Source organism: Canis lupus, chromosome 31 (genome assembly GCF_048164855.1).
Source record: "Canis lupus baileyi chromosome 31, mCanLup2.hap1, whole genome shotgun sequence".
Classification (NCBI taxonomy): domain Eukaryota; kingdom Metazoa; phylum Chordata; class Mammalia; order Carnivora; family Canidae; genus Canis; species Canis lupus.
In genome coordinates, this window is record NC_132868.1 from 2,499,582 (window position 1) to 2,521,915 (window position 22,334).

The window sequence follows — 22,334 nt, forward strand, 5'->3', positions numbered from 1 at the left end:
TCCTTTAGGGGGCCCTATGATTGAACAAAATTGTTTTTACTCCTCAGAGCATAGTATGAAGACTAGTTTCCAGAGAAGAATCATAAGAGGTTATATGTGAAAGTATTTTTCCATGGTAAAGTTCTCTAAAAGTGTCAGATTTTACTGTTATTATTAATGTACTTAGGTGGAGGGAGATTGAAATCCTTATTTGTGTTCACACAATTAGTTGGTACCAGAACCTAATGAGAAACCAGATTCCCATATGTTCTACTGTGCTTTTCCAGTTCACCCATGTGCTTCCTTCCAATAGATTTTCTTTAACCACATTGATATTCAATTGACTGATTTATCACTTAGAGCACTTGTTTTATTTTTAGCTTCTACTTACATGTTATTGTATTTTTATGCTGTTTTAGATATTCTACTTTTTAAACAACATGCTGTTGAGCGTTTTAAACTTTACTAATGATGTAAGACTTTTTCATTTGGTTTTAGTGGCTTATAATATAAGGGGAAGATCTTACTTAGGCAGTAGATGTCTTAATAAAGAACATAGGCTCTCCATTTTTATCTTTTAGCTGCATAGCAGATATATAGAAGCCTAAAATTAAGCATATTTTATATTTCAATGTAATTGGATGTAATATGTGTGAAAATGACTTAAATGCTGATATATAGAGATGATATTTTTTATTTTTATTATGCGTTAACCTCATCAAGTGCTTTCTATTATTTATGGATAATACTATTTTCTGTATATGCACACATACATATGTATAATATATATCTTATCTATATCTTTGTATATATTCCCACTCCACTTGTGACTATGCAGGTTATGGAGATTTTTGATATGTTCTATTCACAGAGATAGTTGTGTAAATCCCAAAGTTGGGCAGTGCACAACATCCTCAACTGTACATGACCTTGTCAATGTCCCTTCAATGCAGTGTTCCTTCCTCTGGTTGGGGAAAAAGACATGTACATAACCAAGTATAACTGATATGATAAATGCTAGTTATGGTGTAATTTAAGTGTTGTAGGGGCCAGAAGAGGAAGGGAGTAGTTCCTTTAGGGGGTACAGAAATCAATGTAATGAAAGAGTTGACATTACTTGAGGAAATTCCATATGTATATTATGTTAATATTATATTTTTTAGGAATTACAGAGACTAAATTATCTATTAACTCAGAAAATAGGTTATCTCTAATTTTGGGGCTCCTACCTTAGAATGTATGAGGGCAGCTTTCCATAATTTCATTCCTACATCTGTCTGGATTTCTACCCTTATAGTTTTTATTTCTTAAAATTCCACTGTCACAAGTGGGGTTGATATGTGAAGTGGGTGTGAGATAGGTAGACAAGAAGGTCAGAATCTTTTCTAGAGACTGTGGTATGCTTACAATGATGTCATGCCGACTACCATTCTCCAATTTCAGAGTAAAGTTTTTTTTTTTTGGTATATTTTTTTTATTGGAGTTCAATTTGCCAACATATAGCATAATACCCAGTGCTCATCCCACCAAGTGCCCCCCTCAGTGCCTGTCACCCAGTCACCCCATCCCCCCACCCACTTCCCTTTACACTACCCCTTGTTCATTTCCCAAAGTCAGGAGTCTCTCATGTTCTGTCTCCCTCTCTCATATTTCCCACTCATTTTCTCTTCTTTCCCCTTTATTTCCTTTCACTATTTTTTATATTCCCCAAATGAATGAGACCATATAACGTTTGTCCTTCTTTGATTGACTTACTAAACTCAGCATAATACCCTCCAGTTCCATCCATGTCGAAGCAAATGGTGGGTATTTGCGTTTCCAATGGCTGAGGAATATTCCATTGTATACATAGACCACAGCTTCTTTATCCATCAACTTTCGATGGACACCGAGGCTCCTTCCACAGTTTGACCACCGTGGACATTCCTGCTGTGAACATCGGGGTGCAGGTGTCCCAGCATTTCACTGCATCTGTATCTTTGGGGTAAATCCCCAGCAGTGCAGTTGCTGGGTCGTAGGGCAGGTCTATTTTTTACTCTTTGAGGAACCTCCACACAGTTTTCTAGAGTGGCTGCACCAGTTCACATTCCCACCAACAGTGTAAGAGGGTTCCTCTTTCTCCGCATCCTCTCCAACATGTGTTGTTTCCTGCCTTGTTAATTTGCCCCATTCTCACTGGTGTGAGGTGGTATCTCATTGTGGTTTTGATTTGTATTTCCCTGATGGCAAGTGATGCAGAGCATTTTCTCATGTGCTTGTTGGCCATGTCTATGTCTTCCTCTGTGAGATTTCTGTTCATGTCTTTTGCCCATTTCATGATTGGATTGGTTGTTTCTTTGCTGTTGAGTTTAGTAAGTTCTTTATAGATCTTGGAAACTAGCCCTTTATCAGATACGTCATTTGCAAATATCTTCTCCCATTCTGTAGGTTGCCTTTTAGTTTTGTTGACTGTTTCTTTTCCTGTGCAGAAGCTTTTTATCTTGATGAAGTCCCAATAGTTCATTTTTGCTTTTGTTTCCCTTGCCTTCCTAAATGTGTCTTGCAAGAAGTTGCTGTGGCCACATTCAAAAAGGGTCTTGCCTGTGTTCTCCTCTAGGATTTTGATGGAATCTTGTCTCACATTTAGATCTTCCATCCATTTTGAGTTTATCTTTGTATAAGAGACTGGTCTAGTTTGGTTCTTCTGCATGTGGATGTCCAATTTTCCCAGCACCATTTATTGAAGAGACTGTCTTTTTTCCAGTGGATAGTCTTTCCTGCTTTGAAGAATATTAGTTGACCATAGAGTTGAGGGCCCATTTCTGGATTCTCTATTCTGTTCCATTGATCTATGTGTCTGTATTTGTGCCAGTACCACACTATCTTGATGACCACAGCTTTGTAGTACAACCTGAAGTCTGGCATTGTCATGCCCACAGATCTGGTTTTCTTTTTTAATATTCCCTGGCTATTTAGGGTCTTTTCTGATTCCACAGAAACCTTTTTTTTTTCAAATTTATTTTTTATTGGTGTTCAATTTACTAACCTACAGAATAACACCCAGTGCCCGTCACCCATTCACTCCCACCCCCCGCCCTCCTCCCCTTCTACCACCCCTAGTTCGTTTCCCAGAGTTAGCAGTCTTTATGTTCTGTCTCCCTTTTTGATATTTCCCACACATTTCTTCTCCCTTTCCTTATATTCCCTTTCACTATTATTTATATTCCCCAAATGAATGAGAACATATAATGTTTGTCCTTCTCCGACTGACTTACTTCACTCAGCATAATACCCTCCAGTTCCATCCACGTTGAAGCAAATGGTGGGTATTTGTCATTTCTAATAGCTAGGTAATATTCCATTGTATACATAAACCACATCTTCTTTATCCATTCATCTTTCGTTGGACACCGAGGCTCCTTCCACAGTTTGGCTATCGTGGCCATTGCTGCTATAAACATCGGGGTACAGGTGTCCCGGCGTTTCATTGCATTTGTATCTTTGGGGTAAATCCCCAACAGTGCAATTGCTGGGTCATAGGGCAGGTATATTTTTAACTCTTAGAGGAACCTCCACACAGTTTTCCAGAGTAGCTGCACCAGTTCACATTCCCACCAACAGTGTAAGAGGGTTCCTCTTTCTCCGCATCCTCTCCAACATGTGTTGTTTCCTGCCTTGTTAATTTGCCCCATTCTCACTGGTGTGAGGTGGTATCTCATTGTGGTTTTGATTTGTATTTCCCTGATGGCAAGTGATGCAGAGCATTTTCTCATGTGCATGTTGGCCATGTCTATGTCTTCCTCTGTGAGATTTCTGTTCATGTCTTTTGCCCATTTCATGATTGGATTGTTTGTTTCTTTGGCATTGAGTTTAATAAGTTCTTTATAGATCTTGGAAACTAGCCCTTTATCTGATACGTCATTTGCAAATATCTTCTCCCATTCTGTAGGTTGTCTTTGAGTTTTGTTGACTGTATCCTTTGCTGTGCAAAAGCTTCTTATCTTGATGAAGTCCCAATAGTTCATTTTTGCTTTTGTTTCTTTTGCCTTCATGGATGTATCTTGCAAGAAGTTACTGTGTTCAAAAAGGGTGTTGCCTGTGTTCTCCTCTAGGATTTTGATGGAATCTTGTCTCACATTGAGATCTTTCATCCATTTTGAGTTTATCTTTGTGTATGGTGCAAGAGAGTGGTCTAGTTTCATTCTTCTGCTGTGGATGTCCAATTTTCCCAGCACCATTTATTGAAGAGACTGTCTTTCTTCCAATGGATAGTCTTTCCTCCTTTATCGAATATTAGTTGACCATTAAGTTCAGGGTCCACTTCTGGGTTCTCTATTCTGTTCCACTGATCTATGTCTCTGTTTTTGTGCCAGTACCACACTGTCTTGATGACCACAGCTTTGTAGTACAACCTGAAATCTGGCATTGTGATGCCCCCAGATATGGTTTTCTTTTTTAAAATTCCCCTGGCTATTCGGGGTCTTTTCTGATTCCACACAAATCTTAAAATAATTTGTTCTAACTCTCTGAAGAAAGTCCATGGTATTTTGATAGGGATTGCATTAAATGTGTAAATTGCCCTGAGTAGCATTGACATTTTCACAATATTAATTCTTCCAATCCATGAGCATGGACTATTTTTCCATCTCTTTCTGTCTTCCTCAATTTCTTTCAGAAGTGTTCTATAGTTGTTAGGGTATAGATCCTTTATCTGTTTGGTTAGGTTTATTCTTAGGTATCTTACGCTTTTGGGTGCAATTGTAAACGGGATTGACTCCTTAATTTCTCTTTCTTCAGTCTCATTGTTAGTGTATAGAAATGCCATTGATTTCTGGGCATTGATTTTGTATCCTGCCACACTGCCAAATTGCTGTATGAGATCTAGCAATCTTGGGGTGGAGTCTTTTGAATTTTCTACATACAGTATCATGTCATCAGCGAAGAGGGAGAGTTTGACTTCTTCTTTGCCAATTTGAATGCCTTTAATGTCTTTTTGTTGTCTGATTGCTGAGGCTAGGACTTCCAGTACTATGTTGAATAGCAGTGGTGAGAGTGGACATCCTTGTTGTGTTCCTGATCTTAGGGGAAAGGCTCCCAGTGTTTGATATTTGCTGTGGGCTTTTCATAGATGGCTTTTAAGGTGCTGAGGAATGTTCTCTCTCTCTCTCCACTCTGAAGAGTTGTGATCAGGAATGGATGCTGTATTTTGTCAAATGCTTTCTCTGCATCTATTGAGAGGATCATATGGTTCTTGGTTTTTCGCTTGTTGATGTGATCTATCACGTTGATTGTTTTACGAGTGTTGAACCAGCCTTGCATCCCAGGGATAAATCCCACTTGATCATGGTGAATAATCTTCTTAATGTATTATTGGATCCTATTGGCTAGTATCTTATTGAGAATTTTGCATCTGTGTCATCAGGATGTTGGTCTATAATTCTCCTATATGGTGGCATCTTTGTCTGGTTTTGGAATTAAGGTGATGCTGTCCTCATAGAACGAGTTTGGAAGTACTCCATCTCTTTCTAGCTTTCAGAACAGCTTTGGTAGAATAGGTATTGTTCTTCTTTAAACGTTTGATAGAATTCCCCCGGGAAGCCATTGGCCCTGGACTTTGTGTCTTGGGAGGTTTTGGATGACTGCTTCAGTTTCCTCCCTGGTAATTGACCTGTTCAGGTTTTTTATTTCTTCCTGTTCCAGTTTTGATAGTTTGTGGTTTTCCAGAAATGCGTCCATTTTTTCTAGATTGCCTAATTTATTGGCATATAGCTGCTCATAATATGTTTTTAAAATCGTTTGTATTTTCTGGTGTTGGTGGTGATCTCTCCTTTTTCATTCATGATTATATTAATTTGAGTCTTTTCTCTTTTGTTTTTAATAAGGCTGGCTAATGGTTTATCTCTCTTATTAATTCTTTCAAAGAACCAACTCCTGGTTTTGTTGATCTGTTCCACAGTTCTTCTGGTCTCAATTTCGTTGAGTTCTGCTCATATCTTTATTAACTCTCTTCTGCTTGGTGTAGGTTTTATTCGCTGTTCTTTCTACAGTTCCTTTAGGTGTGAGGTTAGCTTGTGTATTTGAGTTTTTTCCAAATTTTGAGGGATGCTTGTATTGCGATGTATTTCCCCCTCAGGACTGCTTTTGCTGTATCCCAAAGATTTTGAAGGGTTGTATCTTCATTTTCATTAGTTTGCATGAATCTTTTTAATTCTTCTCTAATTTCCTGGTTGACCCTTTCATCTTTAAGCAGGATGCTCTTTAACCTCCACATGCTTGAGTTCCTTCAAACTTCTTCTTGTGATTTAGTTCTAGTTTCAAAGCATTATGGTCTGAAAATATGCAAGGGACAATCCCAACCTTTTGGTATCGGTTGAGACCACCAGTATGTGGTCTATTCTGAGGAAAGTTCTATGTGCACTTGAGAAGAATGTATTCAGTTGTGTTTGGATGTAAAGTTCTGTAAATATCTGTGAAATCCATCTGGTCCAGTGTATCATTTAAAACTCTTGTTTCTTTGGAGATGTTGTGCTTAGAAGGTCTGTCATTTGCAGAAGCGCCGTGTTGAAGTCTCCTACTACTGGTGTATTATTATCTAGTATATCTTTACTTTGGTTATTAATTGATTGATATACTTGGCAGCTCCCACATTAGGAGCATAAATATTCATGATTGTTAGGTCCTCTTGTTGGATAGATCCTTTAAGTATGATATAGTGTCCCTCTTCATCTCTTACTACAGTCTTTGGGATAAACTTTAATTTATCTGATATAAGGATTGCTACCCCTGCTTTCTTTGAGGATCATTTGAATGGCAAATGGTTCTCCACCCTTTCATTTTCAGGCTGTAGGTGTCCTTAGATCTAAAATGAGTCTCTTGTAGACAGCAAATAGGTGGGTCTTGCTTTTTATCCAATCTGAAACCCTGTGTCTTTTGATGAGATCATTAAGCTCCTTCACGTTCAGAGTTACTATTGAAAGATATGAATTTAGTGTCATCAGAATACCTATTCAGTCCCTTTTTTTTTTGTGGATTATTTCTTTGGTCTTCCTCTTTCACTTACATGGTCCTCCTGAATATTTCTTGCAGAGCTGGGTTGGTGGTCACATATTCTTTCAATTTCTGCCTATCTTGGAAGCTCTTTCTCTCTCCTTCTATTCTGAATGAGAGCCTTGCTGGATAAAGTATTCTTGGTTGCATGTTCTTCTCATTTAGGACCCTGAATATATCCTGCCAGCCCTTTCTGGCCTGCCAGGTCTCTGTGGAGAGGTCTGCTGTTAATCTGATATTTCTCCCCATATAAGTTAGGGATCTCTTGTCTATTGCTGCTTTAAGGATTTTCTTTTTATCTTTGGAATTTGTAAGTTTCACTATTAAATGTCGAGTTGTTGAACGGTTTTTATTGATTTTAGTGGGGGACCTCTCTATCTCCTGGATCTGAATGCCTGTTTCCCTCCCCAAGTTAGGGAAGTTCTCAGCTATGATTTGTTCAAATATGCTTTCTGGTCCTCGGTCCCTTTCAGCGCCCTCTGGAACCCCAATTGCATGTAGATTTTTCCTTCTGAGGTTGTCATTTATTTCCTTAACCTTTCCTCATGGTCTTTTAATTGTTTTTCTCTTTTTTACTCGGCTTCCTTCTTTGCCATCATCTTGTCTTCTATGTTGCTCATTCTTTTTTCTACCTCATTAACCCTCATCGTTAGGACCTCCAGTTTGGATTCCATCTCATTTAATTGATTTTTAATTTCAGCCTGATTAGATCTAAATTCTGCAGTCATGAAGTCTCTTGAATCCTTTATGCTTTTTTTTCCAGAGCCACCAGTAGCTTTATAATTGTGCTTCTGAATTGGCTTTCTGACATTGAATTGTAACCAAATTCTGTAACTCTGTGTCAGAGTACTGTTTCTGATTCTTTTGTGGTGAATTCCTCTTTCTAGTCATTTTGCTCTGTGCATAGTGGCTACAAAGGAGTTTTACTGGAAACAGGAAGAAAAAAATAAAAGGAGGGGTACCATTTGGTTCTATACACTGTAAATCTGTCAACTTCCCCTGGAGCTTTCCAGCGCTGCTTGGTCCAGAACTTGCCCTTCCCCTGTTCTCATGCTGGTCTCTGGGGGAGGGCCTGCTGTGCTGATCCTCAGGTGTGTGCACCTGGGGAGCTCTCCCCGCTCCCCTCCCCACCCCCCCCGCCGGGTGCCGGGTCAGTGGGAGCTGCTGACCCTGTGAGGCCTCTGTCCCCTGGGGCCCCGCCCTCCCCGGTGCAGGGTGACACCAGGAGGAACACCACCACCAGCAGTGGCCAGCTCTCTCACCCTGGAGTCAGCTCCCCCAGTAACCACTGCAGCTCCCAGTCGGCGCTGGCCTAGGTGCTAACAGGGCAGGGGGCGCTGACCTGCACAGCTGGGGATGCCTGGCGGGGGGAGCGTCCTGGCTGTCCTGAGCCCTCCCCACCCCTGCCCATCCTCAGGGGAGCGCAGGATCATGGGCTGTGTCCCGGCGCCCTGGGATCGGGGCCTGCTCCGCTGGACCCAAGCTCCCAGGAACGGGGCTCTGAAGGCAGCAGGGCGCAGCACCTCCTGCTCGAGCCGCCACCTGAGCTTCTCCTGAGGCCCCGCTGGGCGCGCTCCAGCCTTTTCTCGAGCTTGGCTCTTAGGTTGAGTTTGTAGGTTTTCAGGATGATTTGAACATAATCCAGGTTTGTTGGTGCGGCCGGGTGAGTTGGGGACCCTACTCATCTGCCAGCCCCCTCCCACCGCCCCCAGAGTAGAGTTTTTGTTTATCCTCAGAGACCAGCATAAATCAGGTCCCAGCTAGAGACTTCAATTTTATTCATCAATAGCTGAGTTGAGAGAAGCGACATTTATGGAGGATCATTCATCTGACTCAATATTTGACAAATTGTGTTTGGCCGCTGCTAATTGTGAGAGGTTTTTTGGCTCAGAAATGGCTACTCTAGGAATATGTAAATAAGGATCTGGTAATGAACATTAGCCTGTGAGCTGAGCATCACTTTATGGTGTGTGTTTTATTGTTAACTGAATATGAGTGAATTAAGACCACGAGGAGCCAGAACAGAGAGACTAAGGAGTACTTACGGGTGAGGCTGGAGGTGTAAGCAGGGACACCATGGAGTTCCTCAGTTGTCCTGGAGAACCAGGGGTGTTGTGCAGGGTCGCACTGCCCCTTCAGAAGGCTCATTCTGGCTGCAGAGTGGAGGGCAAGATGGGAGAGACACAGGGGTCATCAGAGAGACCTGGGAGGGGAGGGCGGTTGGGCTGCACCAAGTAACACAAGGCAGAATGGAAGCAGCATGAAGATGGATTCACATTGCGATCAGGGAGCAGAACTGATGTTGGCTTAGTAGATGTAGTTTGAAGAAGGAACAGAAGAGAGAGAAGGTAAATGACTTGGGCACCCAGTCCCCCGCGTATCAAGTATTTACAAATAAGTACACTGTGCCAGATACCTTTCTAGATACTGACAATGCAGTGATGAGCAAGATAAAGAAGGCACCTTCTCTCTTTACCTTCTAATGGGGAGACAGGCAATACTCAGATAAACAAATATACCTGTTTTTGTTAACTGGACTGTGATTATGTCACCCAAACAGTGGTTGGTGGTCTCCCCTAGATGAAGGAGATCAGAGAGAGTGTGGGTGGTGGAACATGACAAAGATGATTGTTAGTTCACTAGAGCATTTTTTTTAGGGGGGAGACAAAAAATCGTAGATAAAATTGTAACACACAGTATAGACTAGACAGTGTATATGATTTTTTAACAAGTTTACCAGGACTGCCTGGAGGAAGCAGAGGTGGGGGGTAGTGGCACACATTTTAAGAGGTTGTGACATTAATCCCCATGAGAAAGACAAATAACTATCCTCGGGCGTAAAATTGATTTTTCAGGGAGGAGGAGATATATTGAATAGCAATATTGAAATTATAAAAGAAAGGATGTATCGATGTTGGATGGGGGAATTTTGGATGGGGCAGTTGGGCCATGGGTGCCATTCCCTGAAATGTGGAGAGGGTGCAGACTTTGGGGCAAGAGGTGTTTATGTCTAGATATGTTGATTTGTGATGCTATGGACTTCACGTGGGGAAGTCCTGCTGGAGAGACCAGTCATGTATATGGTTTTCCCGAACATTTCCCAATAGCTCTATGATGGAGTAGAACCTGCAGTTATTGTGTTTCAGGGCTTTAGGAGGTTTCTCCAAATTATGCATTAGATAATGATTTAATGGGCGGCAATTCTAAAAACTGAAAGGTCTCCACTCCAGGTTCACAAGCTATTTCATTTTACTCCCTCCCTTGTTTTTGTTTTTGTCAACTTAGTTCTTTTATGAGATATATAGCTTACTGGTAATTTCCTGTTATTTTGAAAAAAATAGAGTCACAATGACAGGGATGCAAGTGCAGGTATGGGGCTATTATTTATTTTATATTATCCCATCTTATCCACCTATGACCTTTTAGCTCTTAGATGGCCCCTAAGACAGAAAGTCTTCATGTGCCTCATTAATAGACAAGGGAATCTCTGGAAGGCTCTAGCTTGCCATAGGGAGGTGTCAGATTATTAATTTCCTTATGCATTTAAATTTATTCAAAAGCAGAGCTAAATGTAGCCTTTTACATTACTTTAAACAGTTTGCTTTTATGTCAGGGGAATAGGAAATTCTTTTTGACATTGTACTGTGGTCATGAGAGATTTATTTTGTAATTGAATGAGTGAGGATATATTTATATATCTTTATATTTGGAAATAATGAAAAAAATTCATGTATCTTGCCATTATTCATTAGAATGGTGATGGAAAATTACAACTTGAAATTATCAACTGTGAGATTTCCAAAGACAAATATATATATTTTTGTTTATATGTTGGCCTTATTTTGTGGTTGTATCTTGGATTACTAAAGTCATTTTAGACTGATTGCTCTTTATCATGAAATAACTAAGCTTCTTTGGATAGGAGAATCCATTTTATTGCAATATACCTCTGCTTTCTTCTACATTTCATCTTTAACATGACTTAAAATCATGAATTAGTAGATTGCTATAGTGGTAGGAATGGAATGAGGTCTATAAGACTGAGTTTCCAGGATGTGAGAACAGTGAAGCCTTTTTCTCTTGCTCTCTCTCTCTTTCTCTCTCTCTCTTTTTTTTTTTTTTTTTTTGTGGTCCAACTTTGGTGACTCAGTTCATGCGTTTTGAATGCATGGGTACTCTCATACCATGATCAATAGTCTGGGTCCCTCCTCATGTTCCCCTTACCTCTTCCAACACTCTTTCCATCAGTGAAAAGCTGATGGAAATTTAAATTTAAATTTAAAGAAAATTTAAATTGAGGAATAGTTGACATATAATGTTACATTAGTTTAATCAATTTTAAAATTCTTTTTCATATTCCTAGGAAAGTTTTTTGTTTGTTTGTTTGTCTTAATAGAGCACCGTGTAGTCTTCTTTACCACCTAAGCTGGGCATGGAGAGATGAGAGAGACACACACATTGACATAGTTTGCAGTTTTGTCTCAGGGGATGAGAGGTGATTCACTGGGATTGCATGTACCCCAAAGCACTGGATCTGGATTGTGTTTGGCTACAAAAGCCCATTGATAGCCTTATCAATGGAGAACACACAGTCTTCAGGTGGTGGTAGTCTGTGTGGCTCAGAGCACAGACCTAAGAAGCTTCTTAGATAGTAGCCCTTTTTAATTTTGTCCCTGATTTACAGGGAAACTTTCAGAAGGGTTAAATTGTTCTTTAAATAGTGGGACTAGGGGATATAGTGCCATCAATGTAGAAATAATGAGACAAAAATCTGTAGAAATGGAACAAAGAGTTTCATCCCGCTCAAAATGTACAGTAATTAGAATTCCATTTACTCCTAAATTAAAGCAGATTTTCAAAGGTTAACATTATGCAAGATAATATAGGTACTTCATGCCCTGGTTTCCAGAATTAAAAAGAGATTTGGGGTGTTTGTGAGTAATTCCTATCAATTCCGGTGTTCCCAGATTTAAAAAATCATTTATTGTGTCTTAGAGGATGTTTTCACAGATCTTTCTGTTGGCTTTCTTGTTTCACAGAGAACAATAGAGAGCTATGTGGATAAACGCATGGGTACAACATATGGCCCTCCTGCAGGAAAGAAGATGACTATTTTTATTGATGATATAAATATGCCAATAATCAATGAGTGGGGAGATCAGGTATATTGATCCTATTGTGCACTTCATTTCAATTCAACATTGATTTACTCTCTGATGAGTGAATATTTTTTCACTTTTTTAATATGTAGTTTCTCAATTCCAACGAAGTCCATTATTGAGAACACTCAAGGATTAATTTCTGGGATGTAATGGAGTGACCTTTTAATTCTGAAGGTTGTCTTTCTTAGGTTACCAATGAGATAGTACGACAGCTGATGGAACAGAATGGATTTTATAACCTAGAGAAGCCTGGGGAATTTACCAGCATCGTGGACGTCCAGTTTTTGGCAGCCATGATCCATCCTGGGGGTGGACGCAATGATATACCACAAAGACTCAAGAGGCAGTTCTCTATATTTAACTGTACATTGCCTTCTGATGCTTCCATGGACAAGATCTTTGGTAAAATGGTGTCAGTGGGGCTTGGGTAGGAAAGAATACCTGCTTGCATTCCAATGAGAAAATATCCACCCGGAAATCAAATAGAAGGGGCACTGGGTGACTCCTTAGTCTTTTACCCTCACCACTCTCAAGTTGTGTTTATATCAGGAATTTGCTTCTATAAGGATTTATTATATATAAAAATATATAATATTTTATATTGGCACCTGAATTTATATTGACAGATCTTTTAGTACCTTTATTTTTCTTAAAGTAACTGTTGCTAGCTTCTTAAGCAAGGAGGTTAAACATTAAATGAACAGGGAGATGATGAGAGTGTTTCCTTATGGATATACCTCTAGAGGTCTGGATTGATAGAATACCATGCCAAAAGTTTATGTAGCTGATACTTTAATCAAGCCACATAATGATTTTGGCCAAAGAAATAATTTTGCCTATAGCAGCGATTAGCCAGAGTCTGATCTTCAGGGCAATTTACAGGATTGTAATAAATTATTGATTGATTAAATATGTAGCATTTCAGAAATAATATCATTTAGGAAACACTAGCCCAGCAGATAACTATGATCACTTGAGTATTGAAGGAGTTTATAGTTGATTTTGTAGTTACTCTTTGCAGAGAAAGAGTGTAAAGTTATGTACGCATTGTGTTAAGTATTCATTTACCATTTCTGAAACTGCTGAGAGAAAACTCATTAGAGGATTATCCTAATTAATTTCTGGCAGACTAAAATGTCATCTCACCACCCTGGGCTAGTGGAATATGACAGTATTTGCCTTTGATGGTGGCAGTGGGCAGAAGTTTTGAAGCCAAATGATATGTGAATGATCTAAACCTGCAAAAAGTACAATGGACCAGAAAAAATGACTATTATCAATTTTAATTATTCTTTTTTTGCCCGGAAAGTTTTACATATAAAGTAAATTAAAGTATTTTATAATGCATGGAGAGGCAACAACAGAATGAAGAAATCTTAAGGGTTTGTGACACCTCCCTTTTGGTTATATCTTTATAAGGCAACTTTATATATTTCACGTTCACCCACTTAATATTATTGGGTTTGTTCAGCTAGAGCTTTGAGTAGTAAAAAGTTGATCAACTTTTTAGTATTCAAATACTAACTTACTTGAACCTGTACCTATTTTTTAGATTTAAAAAAATAAGGGAACATTAATATAAATTTCTTTGGTATGTTGCCATCTAATAAATGTGTATAATATTTGTGCAAACTATTTTATAATAGTTTTCATTTAATTTCACTGACTTGAACCATCACTCAAAACCTTACGACTTTTTTCCTCTTTCAGGTGTTATTGGGAGAGGCTACTACTGTTCTCAGAGGGGTTTCTCAGAAGAAGTGAGAGATTCAGTGATGAAACTCATCCCTCTGACACGCCGACTGTGGCAGATGACCAAGATTAAAATGCTTCCTACACCTGCAAAATTCCATTACATATTTAACCTTCGAGATCTTTCCAGGATCTGGCAGGGCATGCTGAACACCACCTCAGAGGTTATCAAAGATTCAGATGTAAGTGATGTGTGAGGGGAAACAAATGGCTTTGTTATTTATTCTATGCCCTAAATATTATTCATAATGTAATTCTTAGTGGAATGATGAAATATTTTGGGATGTTTTAGCATGGATATTCTTTTTTTTGCTGCTTTTCAACTAACATAAGTAAGGGAAAAGTATGAAGTATGTCAGAAAATTTCTTTTAAAAATTCCAAATAAATTCATGTTTAAGGAAATAGTATACACAGTTATTTTCTAATGAATGGAATAAAAGAAACAATTGATCTTATGTTCCCATTATAAGATATTTTCCTCATACTAAGTAATGGGAAGAATCACTATTGATTTTATTATCTAATAGTTTTCATATTTTAAACTTGAGATTTTAACTTTATAAACATTCAAAATTGAAGAGACCATTTTATTGTTAATCATCCTCAACTTTCTAAGTAACTGGATGCACTAAAAGAATTACATATATTGGTATAATTGAAAAGAGGCAGAAAAGTGAAAAGTTCATTTGGCTGAAAAATGAGCATCTGTACACACACTTGAATATAACAGTTCCTAGTGTTAAAAGAATTCCCTTCAAACTGGATTATGGAAAAATCCAGTATGTTTTTTCTCCCAAAGCATGGCCCCTGTGCTCTGGATTCGGTAACATTGGCTTCTCTTGTAGGTTTTTATGGAAGTGAGGAGGTAAGTAAGTAGGGATGTGTCCACATAACCAGAGAGGGACAGTTGAGGTATCCACCAGACTATCATGAGGCATATCAAATAGTGACTATAAAAAAACCCCCAACTTTGCCCCAAAAGTAGGTAACCACACTGGCTGACTCCAAGACAAGACATTTTGGGGAAAACTCACTCTCCTTGTGACAGACAACAGAGAGCCATTTTAGCAGCAAGGAACATTTTATCTTCATTTTCCCCCCACAAATTTGTTGACAAATTAATGTCAAGGCAGAATGCATGTCTCCAATATTATTTTTTTGAGTGGCCACTTTTTGATGCTTTCTTTAAATCACCATGAATAGTTCTAGCAATTGGTGTTATAATGAAGTCTGTCTTAATTAACTGAATCATTGAATTTGTTTTTACTAAATTCCTTTTATGTTTTGGTAACCAAATAGCATTTTATCATTAGCAATCAAATGGCTTAAAAAGCTCCTAACATGCAAAATGATAGCAAGTGAAGAAATTTCCACCAGTCTTTCAAATCAAGTGAGCTTGCTATACACACAGGTATATTGAGCAATTAATTTCTTCAACTTCCAGTTAACTTTGCACCTTGGATTATGTAGACTAGCTGATTGCTTTGTTCAGATAATGCAGATTTTTGCCACAAATTTCCTTCACATTGTGCAAAGTAAATATACCTTTGTAATATCTCAGTTGTATACATGAGAATTATTTATATACTACATTGTATATTATGCTCTGGCCACGTGAATGTAGATGTCTTATCCAAGCAGATTAATTTTTCACAGACTTAAGGTGTTTATGTAGACTATTACCTTGTTGGTTCATCAGAGTGGTTTTAGTCATTCGTCTATGGACATTTTCGTTTTAAAGACTGAAAATGAATAGACACTACTCTCTATCTGATATACTTGCATGAGACCAATCTGAAATGAAGTTAAGTATGTTTTTACCTCAAGTTTTTAAAATGTAGCATCTTAGATCAGGAAGGATGGTACTCTCTAATTTTGCCAACTTGATTCTCAACTGTGGCAAATAGAAACGAATAACACATTTTAATTATGTTTTTGACAGGAACTGTTAAGGCTATGGAAGCATGAGTGTAAACGTGTGATAGCTGATCGTTTCACAGTGCCCAACGATGTGATCTGGTTTGATAAGGCTTTAGTAAGTTTGGTGGAGGAGGAGTTTGGTGAAGAGAAGAAACTCTTGGTGGATTGTGGAACTGATGCTTATTTTGTGGATTTCTTAAGGGATGTGCCTGAAGCTACAGGTAAACTGTTGAGCAGAATTTGAAATTCCCCAAAAGGAAACCTAAAGACAGAAGGCTCAGTTTAGGGAGGTTGAATTTCTGTCTAGTAAACTTCACAGAAACAAGCTGGGGACATAGTAGGTGCTCAGTGAATATAGACTGAGTGGCTACCCATGGAGTTCAGAGATTAACGATTTTTTATGCATATTATTCTTGCATATTAAGATAGATTTGGGATGCAGGACGTGATAGAAGAAAGAGTCCAGGACTTCTAGCTGTCACACAGTGGTAGTTTGAAGAGAGAATCTACCACATAAAAGCTGGGCAACTCTGAACTTTCTTGAACCTCATTCTCCTCATTTATGAAAATGGAAATATTAATATGTGCATTATGGGGCAGTGTAGGGAATAAATGAAATATTAACTGTAGCACTCTACAGTTGTCTACTCTTGGCAGTCTGCCAAATGAAAGGTAGCAAAAATAATGGTGATGATGATTATTTGAGTCATCCTGAGTGTTAAAAATAGGAAAACCTTAGATCTCTGAGAAGGCCATTGAATATAATTGGAAAGAGATGGGTGATGTGGATGCAAGCTTTCGTGGTTATGGTTCTATGAAAAAAGAAGACATATATTGCTTTTCTTCTTATGAAAAGAAGTAGTACTCCAATTACTATTTTTCCCTCAGAAATAACTGAGCTTAAGAAGAATATTTTCTTTTATTTAATTATATCTAAATTTAATTCTGAGGGTGAATTTTAAGTTAATTCCATATTTAAAAAGGCATATTTAAATACATGCAATTTATATCTACTAAATGGTTGAAAATGACCACACGGCTTCTTTTTCAATTTGATAAGGATGTATATGATCTATCAAAAATTTCTGAGCAGTAGTTGCAAAAGGAGGTTTACTGCTGGCTATGCAGTTGGAGGGATCCTTCAACAGAAAGAAGCTGACACATTTTATTTTAAATGAGGTCACATGCATACAAAAATCCTGTAAGTGTAAGAGCATTTAAAATTAGAATTTATGTATCTCATTTACTCTAATTCAGAAGGATAAATAATTAGAATTTATGTGTTTTATTTCCTCTAACTCAGAAGGCTAATAATTAGATTATGGTTTTCAAGGAGCAAGACATAACTGCTGTGTTTTTGCAGGGTGGTTGCATTGGAGGTGAACACATAACCTTGTTTATTTTTTTTTTTTTAAACTTCAAAGCACTTTGTTTCCCAAAGCTTGAGTTGAACATTTATGAAACAGCGAAGTGACTATTGAAATTCAATTAGTGAGAACTTTGCAAATAAGCCAGTCTTCACGATTATGTTAAATCAGTTTTCTTGCTTTGTCATAAAGAGGTTAATATGCTATTATAGTAGGATAGAGTCAATTGAAAATAATTAGATACTGTTAGATTTGGAAGATCCGCTCACTCATCTAGTATTTAGTGAATTTCTAAGTTGTTATTGGCATATTCGACTCACATGTCATTTTTTTTCCAGTTACTAATGTTAACTGATAGTAAACTTCTACATGCCCAGTTTGGCATTATGCTTTATAGTCAAAGATGGAAAAGTGTTGGGGCAGCCTGGGTGGCTCAGTGGTTTAGTGCTGCCTTCAGCCCAGGGTGTGACCCTGGAGACCCAGGATCGAGTCCCATGTCGGGCTCCCTGCATGTGTCTCTGCCTGTCTCTCTCTGTGTCTCTGATGAATAAATAAATAAAATCTTAAAAAAAAAGATGGGAAAGTGTTAAGTTGGTATAATGTGTGTTTCTAATTTTTAAAAAAAGTATATTGATTTTAATATATCTTTTCAGTAACACAATTCAGTATGTTTATTTAGGAAATCATAAATAAGCTTTTAAAATGTAGTATCTTAGATCAGGAAGGATGCTGCTCTCTAATTTTGTCAACTTAATTCTCAACTACCTCCATTCTCTGAAATTCACTTCTGTCTTCACCATTAACCTGAAATCCTGATTCATAAGTATTTCCTGAGCAAGTGCAATGACTTTTTCCTTTTTTTCTTATTGAAAAATCTTAAGTCTTGACCTCTCTAGATGATTTTGACATTAAATCCCTCTTTTGACCTTCATTTTGACCATTAAGAAGGTTCCTAGAAATGCATCCAGTTATGGATTTGGATTAAATTTAATTTATATGGCATTATTTAGAATTGGCTCTTTCTAGACAGGAAAGAACTAGGACTGGGTAGGATAACAAAAATTCCAATGTTTTTATTATTGTTTGCTTTCTTTTTTTATGATTTATTTATTTATTTTGAGAGAGACAGAGTACATGTGAGTGGGGCAAGGGGCAGAGGGAGAAGGAGAGAATCTCAAGCAGACTCCCTGTTAAGCCTAGAGCCCACCTGGGGCTCGATCCCATGACCCTAAGATCATGGCCCAAGCTGAAATCAAGAGTCACCACCAGGGGCGGCCTCTGCTTTCTTTTCTAAAAATATGTAATATGGCATTTGGATGAACAGTGGTGTTATTAAGTGTTAAATTGTCAAGCTATGAGTATATTAATTTAGGTTGAATGAACTAGTAAAGCCCAGCAATTTGAAGAAGCTTTATTTATTCTTTTCCCCCCAATCCCAGGTGAAACATCCGAGGAGGCTGATGCTGAAATGCCTAAAATTTATGAGGCAGTTGAATCTTTTGATCACCTAAGGGAGCGTTTGAATATGTTCCTGCAGCTATATAATGAGAGCATCCGTGGCACTGGCATGGATTTGGTATTCTTTGAGGATGCCATGGTTCACTTAGTCAAGGTCAGTGGCCATACCCAGTGACACTACCCCAAAGTGACAGATACTTGGCTTCACACCAGAATTTTTTTTCCCTTCTCTTTCATTTTTATCTCCTGGAAGAGTATTCAGTTTGAAAATAAACTCAGTGCTATATTCCAATTTAATTTCTAAACTGAATGCAACATGTCACACCTATAGGTTGAAAATCAGCCTGAATATCAGAGCATGGGTACTTGAAATGTGTGGTGTAATTTTATTCAGTGTTGCTGTACAGCTTCCAGCTCAGTGTTTTCACCACATAGAATGAATGTAGTTGACATCTGAGTTCAAAGCACAGGCAAAAAAGTCTATGCTTATTTTTTGCATTATGTAAAAAAAATAGCGCATAAACTTTGAAGACATTATGCTCAGTGAAAGAAGCCAGTGACAAAAGGATAGATACTGTTATGATTCCACATACCTGAGGTACCTAGTATAGTCAAATTCATAGGTGGAAAGTAGGATGGTGATTGTCAGGGGCTTGGAAATAGGGAGAATGAGGAGTGTTTAATGGTACAGAGTTTCATTTTTGCAAGATGAAGAGTTTTGGAGATGGTTATTGTTGGTGGTTGCACAACAATGTGAAAATCCTGAGTGCCATTGAACTATACACTTAAGGGTTAAGATGGTAAATTTTATGTTCTATATATTTTACCACACTTAGAAATGATAATTTAAAAAGAATGCATAAACCATTGACTTTGAGCTGGATGAAAATTCTGTTAGCATGAAATCCACCAGCAAAGTACATTTTCCTTTCTACTTTGTCACAGGAGGCATTCCAGTATCTATTCATAGGATAATTGACTCTCAAAGGCTAGAAGTCATTTACTTGATAACTTATGTGACGTAATTTATCTGTGGAGGAAGATAATGCCATTTTAAAATCTGTTGTTGATGTTCTCACTCCATTGATGTCAATTACTTTTCCAGACTACTTACTTTTAGTTAGAAAGAGGACAGCTTGAGGCTGTCTTCCATTACTTAGGTTTAACCTTGAGAAAAAAATCTCCTAATTACAAATTGTCACCTCTCATACTTACTGAATCTAGAGGTCATCTATTCGACCCTCCCTCTGAAAGTAGAAAAGACTGGGGAAGGCTGGAATATGTCAGGGAGAGGGAGGAAGACAGAGAGGCTGTTGTAGTCACGAGTCTCCCCTGCAGAAGGGCATAGAGCTTGGGCATTCTGGATTCCCAGAGACATCTGTACTGAATTGTGAGCACAAATGTTCTTCCAAATAGAAATAATGATAGGGATTCTCTCATATTTCATGATTAAAAGGAAGAAGAAAGAGAAGAAAATAATACCAAAGGCAACTTTACAAGTAACGTCTTTTGGAGACAGAATTTGATTGGCCTATAGGATTTCATAATGGCTCAGATTGAAGATGAGACTATTTATATTAGTCTTATGTTTGAGGAAATTCTCTAGAACTCTCTTGCTTCCATGTTCATGTACAGAGGAATGATGACCATTTCTTCACCATGTGGGGACATGACATTTGAGGCATGACTCAGCATAGGGTCTTTGACTGTTTTCCCTCAATTTCCCTCTCAGCCTCTTGTGTCTGCTCCAAAATTGGCTGAGGAATTCATGACTGGAGTTTTTGAGCTAACATACTGCATTCCTCATGGCCTCTTATGCGGACTCTACTCTCCTGTTTCCTGTGGACGGTACGCCCAAACTGTGTGATGGCGAAATATGTAATCCTATCCTTGAAATATGTAATCTAGTTATAAGACATGACAGAAGCCAAGAGACAGAATTAAGATGAAAACTGCAGCAAAATGGGAGACCAGACATATTTCTTGGTTTCTTTCTTCATTAAAATGATGATTGTCTTTAAAAACAGAGAGTATGTCTGGGATAGCTCTTTTGCCTCCTTGGTAAAGATTCAAACCATGGTGTGTGGTTTTTGGTGGTCTAGCCCCTGCTAGCACTCCAGCCTGTGGCTTGTGCTCTGTTTAGCATATAATCCAGAAAAATCAGCTACCCATGATGAAACCCACCCTGCTTCCAGAGCACTTCACCAATATGCCTTCCCAGCGGTGCTACGTCGTGTGGAAGTTATCACTGTGTGCGTTTGTCTTCCCTACTGGGCAATAAGCTCTGTGAGTGTGGGCACCCAAATTATTCACCTCAGTATTCATGGATAGAGAATAGGCAGACTTGAGATACTTGATAAATAGGTTTGGAATTCAACCAAGTCCCTAGTGTGGCCCTAAACAACCCTTTGCTGCCTCATCACCTGATATTTCTGTACATAGCACTGAAGTTCCCACGTCCTAGGGATACCTCAAGCCTTTTGTTGATTCTTGGATGTTGTTCATCCCATTTCTTCTTCCTAAAATGTAGCTCAGTGCTTCCTGGTATGCCCCCTTCTTTGTTTGAGAGACTTCTAGTTATCTTTCAAGATCCAGATCACACTCCAGCTCCACACCTAAGACTTGCCTCTACCCAGCAACACTGTTTTCCTTTGCAACTGTTCTTACCTGTTTCCACATTGACCATGGAATGTGCATCACCACATTTCTGTTAATAGGTGTCTCTCCTCTACTGGCATGCTCACCTGGCATGTGAGCATAATTAATAGCATTATTAATTTTTAAAATATTTGCTAAAGGAATTGAAAAATGAATGTTTCCATCTCACAATCTGTATAGAATAGTCCCGTTTGAAAGCCTCTTGACTGTGTTTTCTCATTTCATTTGTTTGTGATTACTTTGGAGTTTTTGAGCCCCCTTAAACCTGCCTACTTGTTTGTTCCTGCTCATTTGTTGTATATGGTTTAAGCATTTAACATGTGCTAGAAACTGGGAATGGAAAATTTTAATAATTTAAATAAAATTTAAATTTTAATTTAATATTTTAATTTTAATTAAAATTTTAATTTTAATAGAAATTGAAAATTTCTAGTTTAAGAAAAAGATGTAGGGTGAAGGTACCAATACCTAATTAATTAACAACAATTATTTAAATCCTTAATATATTCACCAATACCAATGAAAGGAAGTGGTTATGACAAAAGCTATATATTTTGAAAAACATTATCCAAGGAAAGATAAAGAAGATTCTAGTGTGGCTTTTGGTAGCTTCTTACCTGTCTTATCTGTGCCTTTGAAGGAATACAAGGGAAATAATATGAATAGACATTGGCAAAAAAATTCTTGCCAGGACTGTTCCTTCCCTGCCTACAACAACATTGGAGATCGCATAGGCAGGATGAGCAGGAGCTTGGAAATATGGGTGCATCACCCACCTATTCCACAGGTTCTCAGATCCACAACAGAGACAAGAAAATGGTCTCCATATCCCAGGCTCACACTAAATTGGGGAGAATAATCTAGAAGCTAAGAGTAGTCCTAACACTTTATTATATCTTGATAAGAAGAAAAAAAAGAATAGTCCCAACAGGGGAATAGCCCCTGCCAGAGGAGGTAATCCTGAGAAAGGATGTTTACTGACACACTGGCAGACTACAGAGCCTGGGTTAC

General features: G+C 38.2%; 1 protein-coding gene across 1 annotated transcript in view; it reads left to right on the forward strand.

Moving 5' to 3' along the window:
- DNAH5 (dynein axonemal heavy chain 5) overlaps positions 1-22,334 on the forward strand; it is a 297,391-nt gene that overhangs the window by 187,326 nt on the left and 87,731 nt on the right. Inside the window, exons 48-52 of the mRNA XM_072807314.1 lie at positions 12,045-12,167; positions 12,356-12,569; positions 13,878-14,101; positions 15,863-16,061; positions 18,647-18,819. Coding sequence (XP_072663415.1) covers positions 12,045-12,167; positions 12,356-12,569; positions 13,878-14,101; positions 15,863-16,061; positions 18,647-18,819 — 933 coding nt within the window. The remainder of the gene's footprint in view (positions 1-12,044; positions 12,168-12,355; positions 12,570-13,877; positions 14,102-15,862; positions 16,062-18,646; positions 18,820-22,334) is intronic.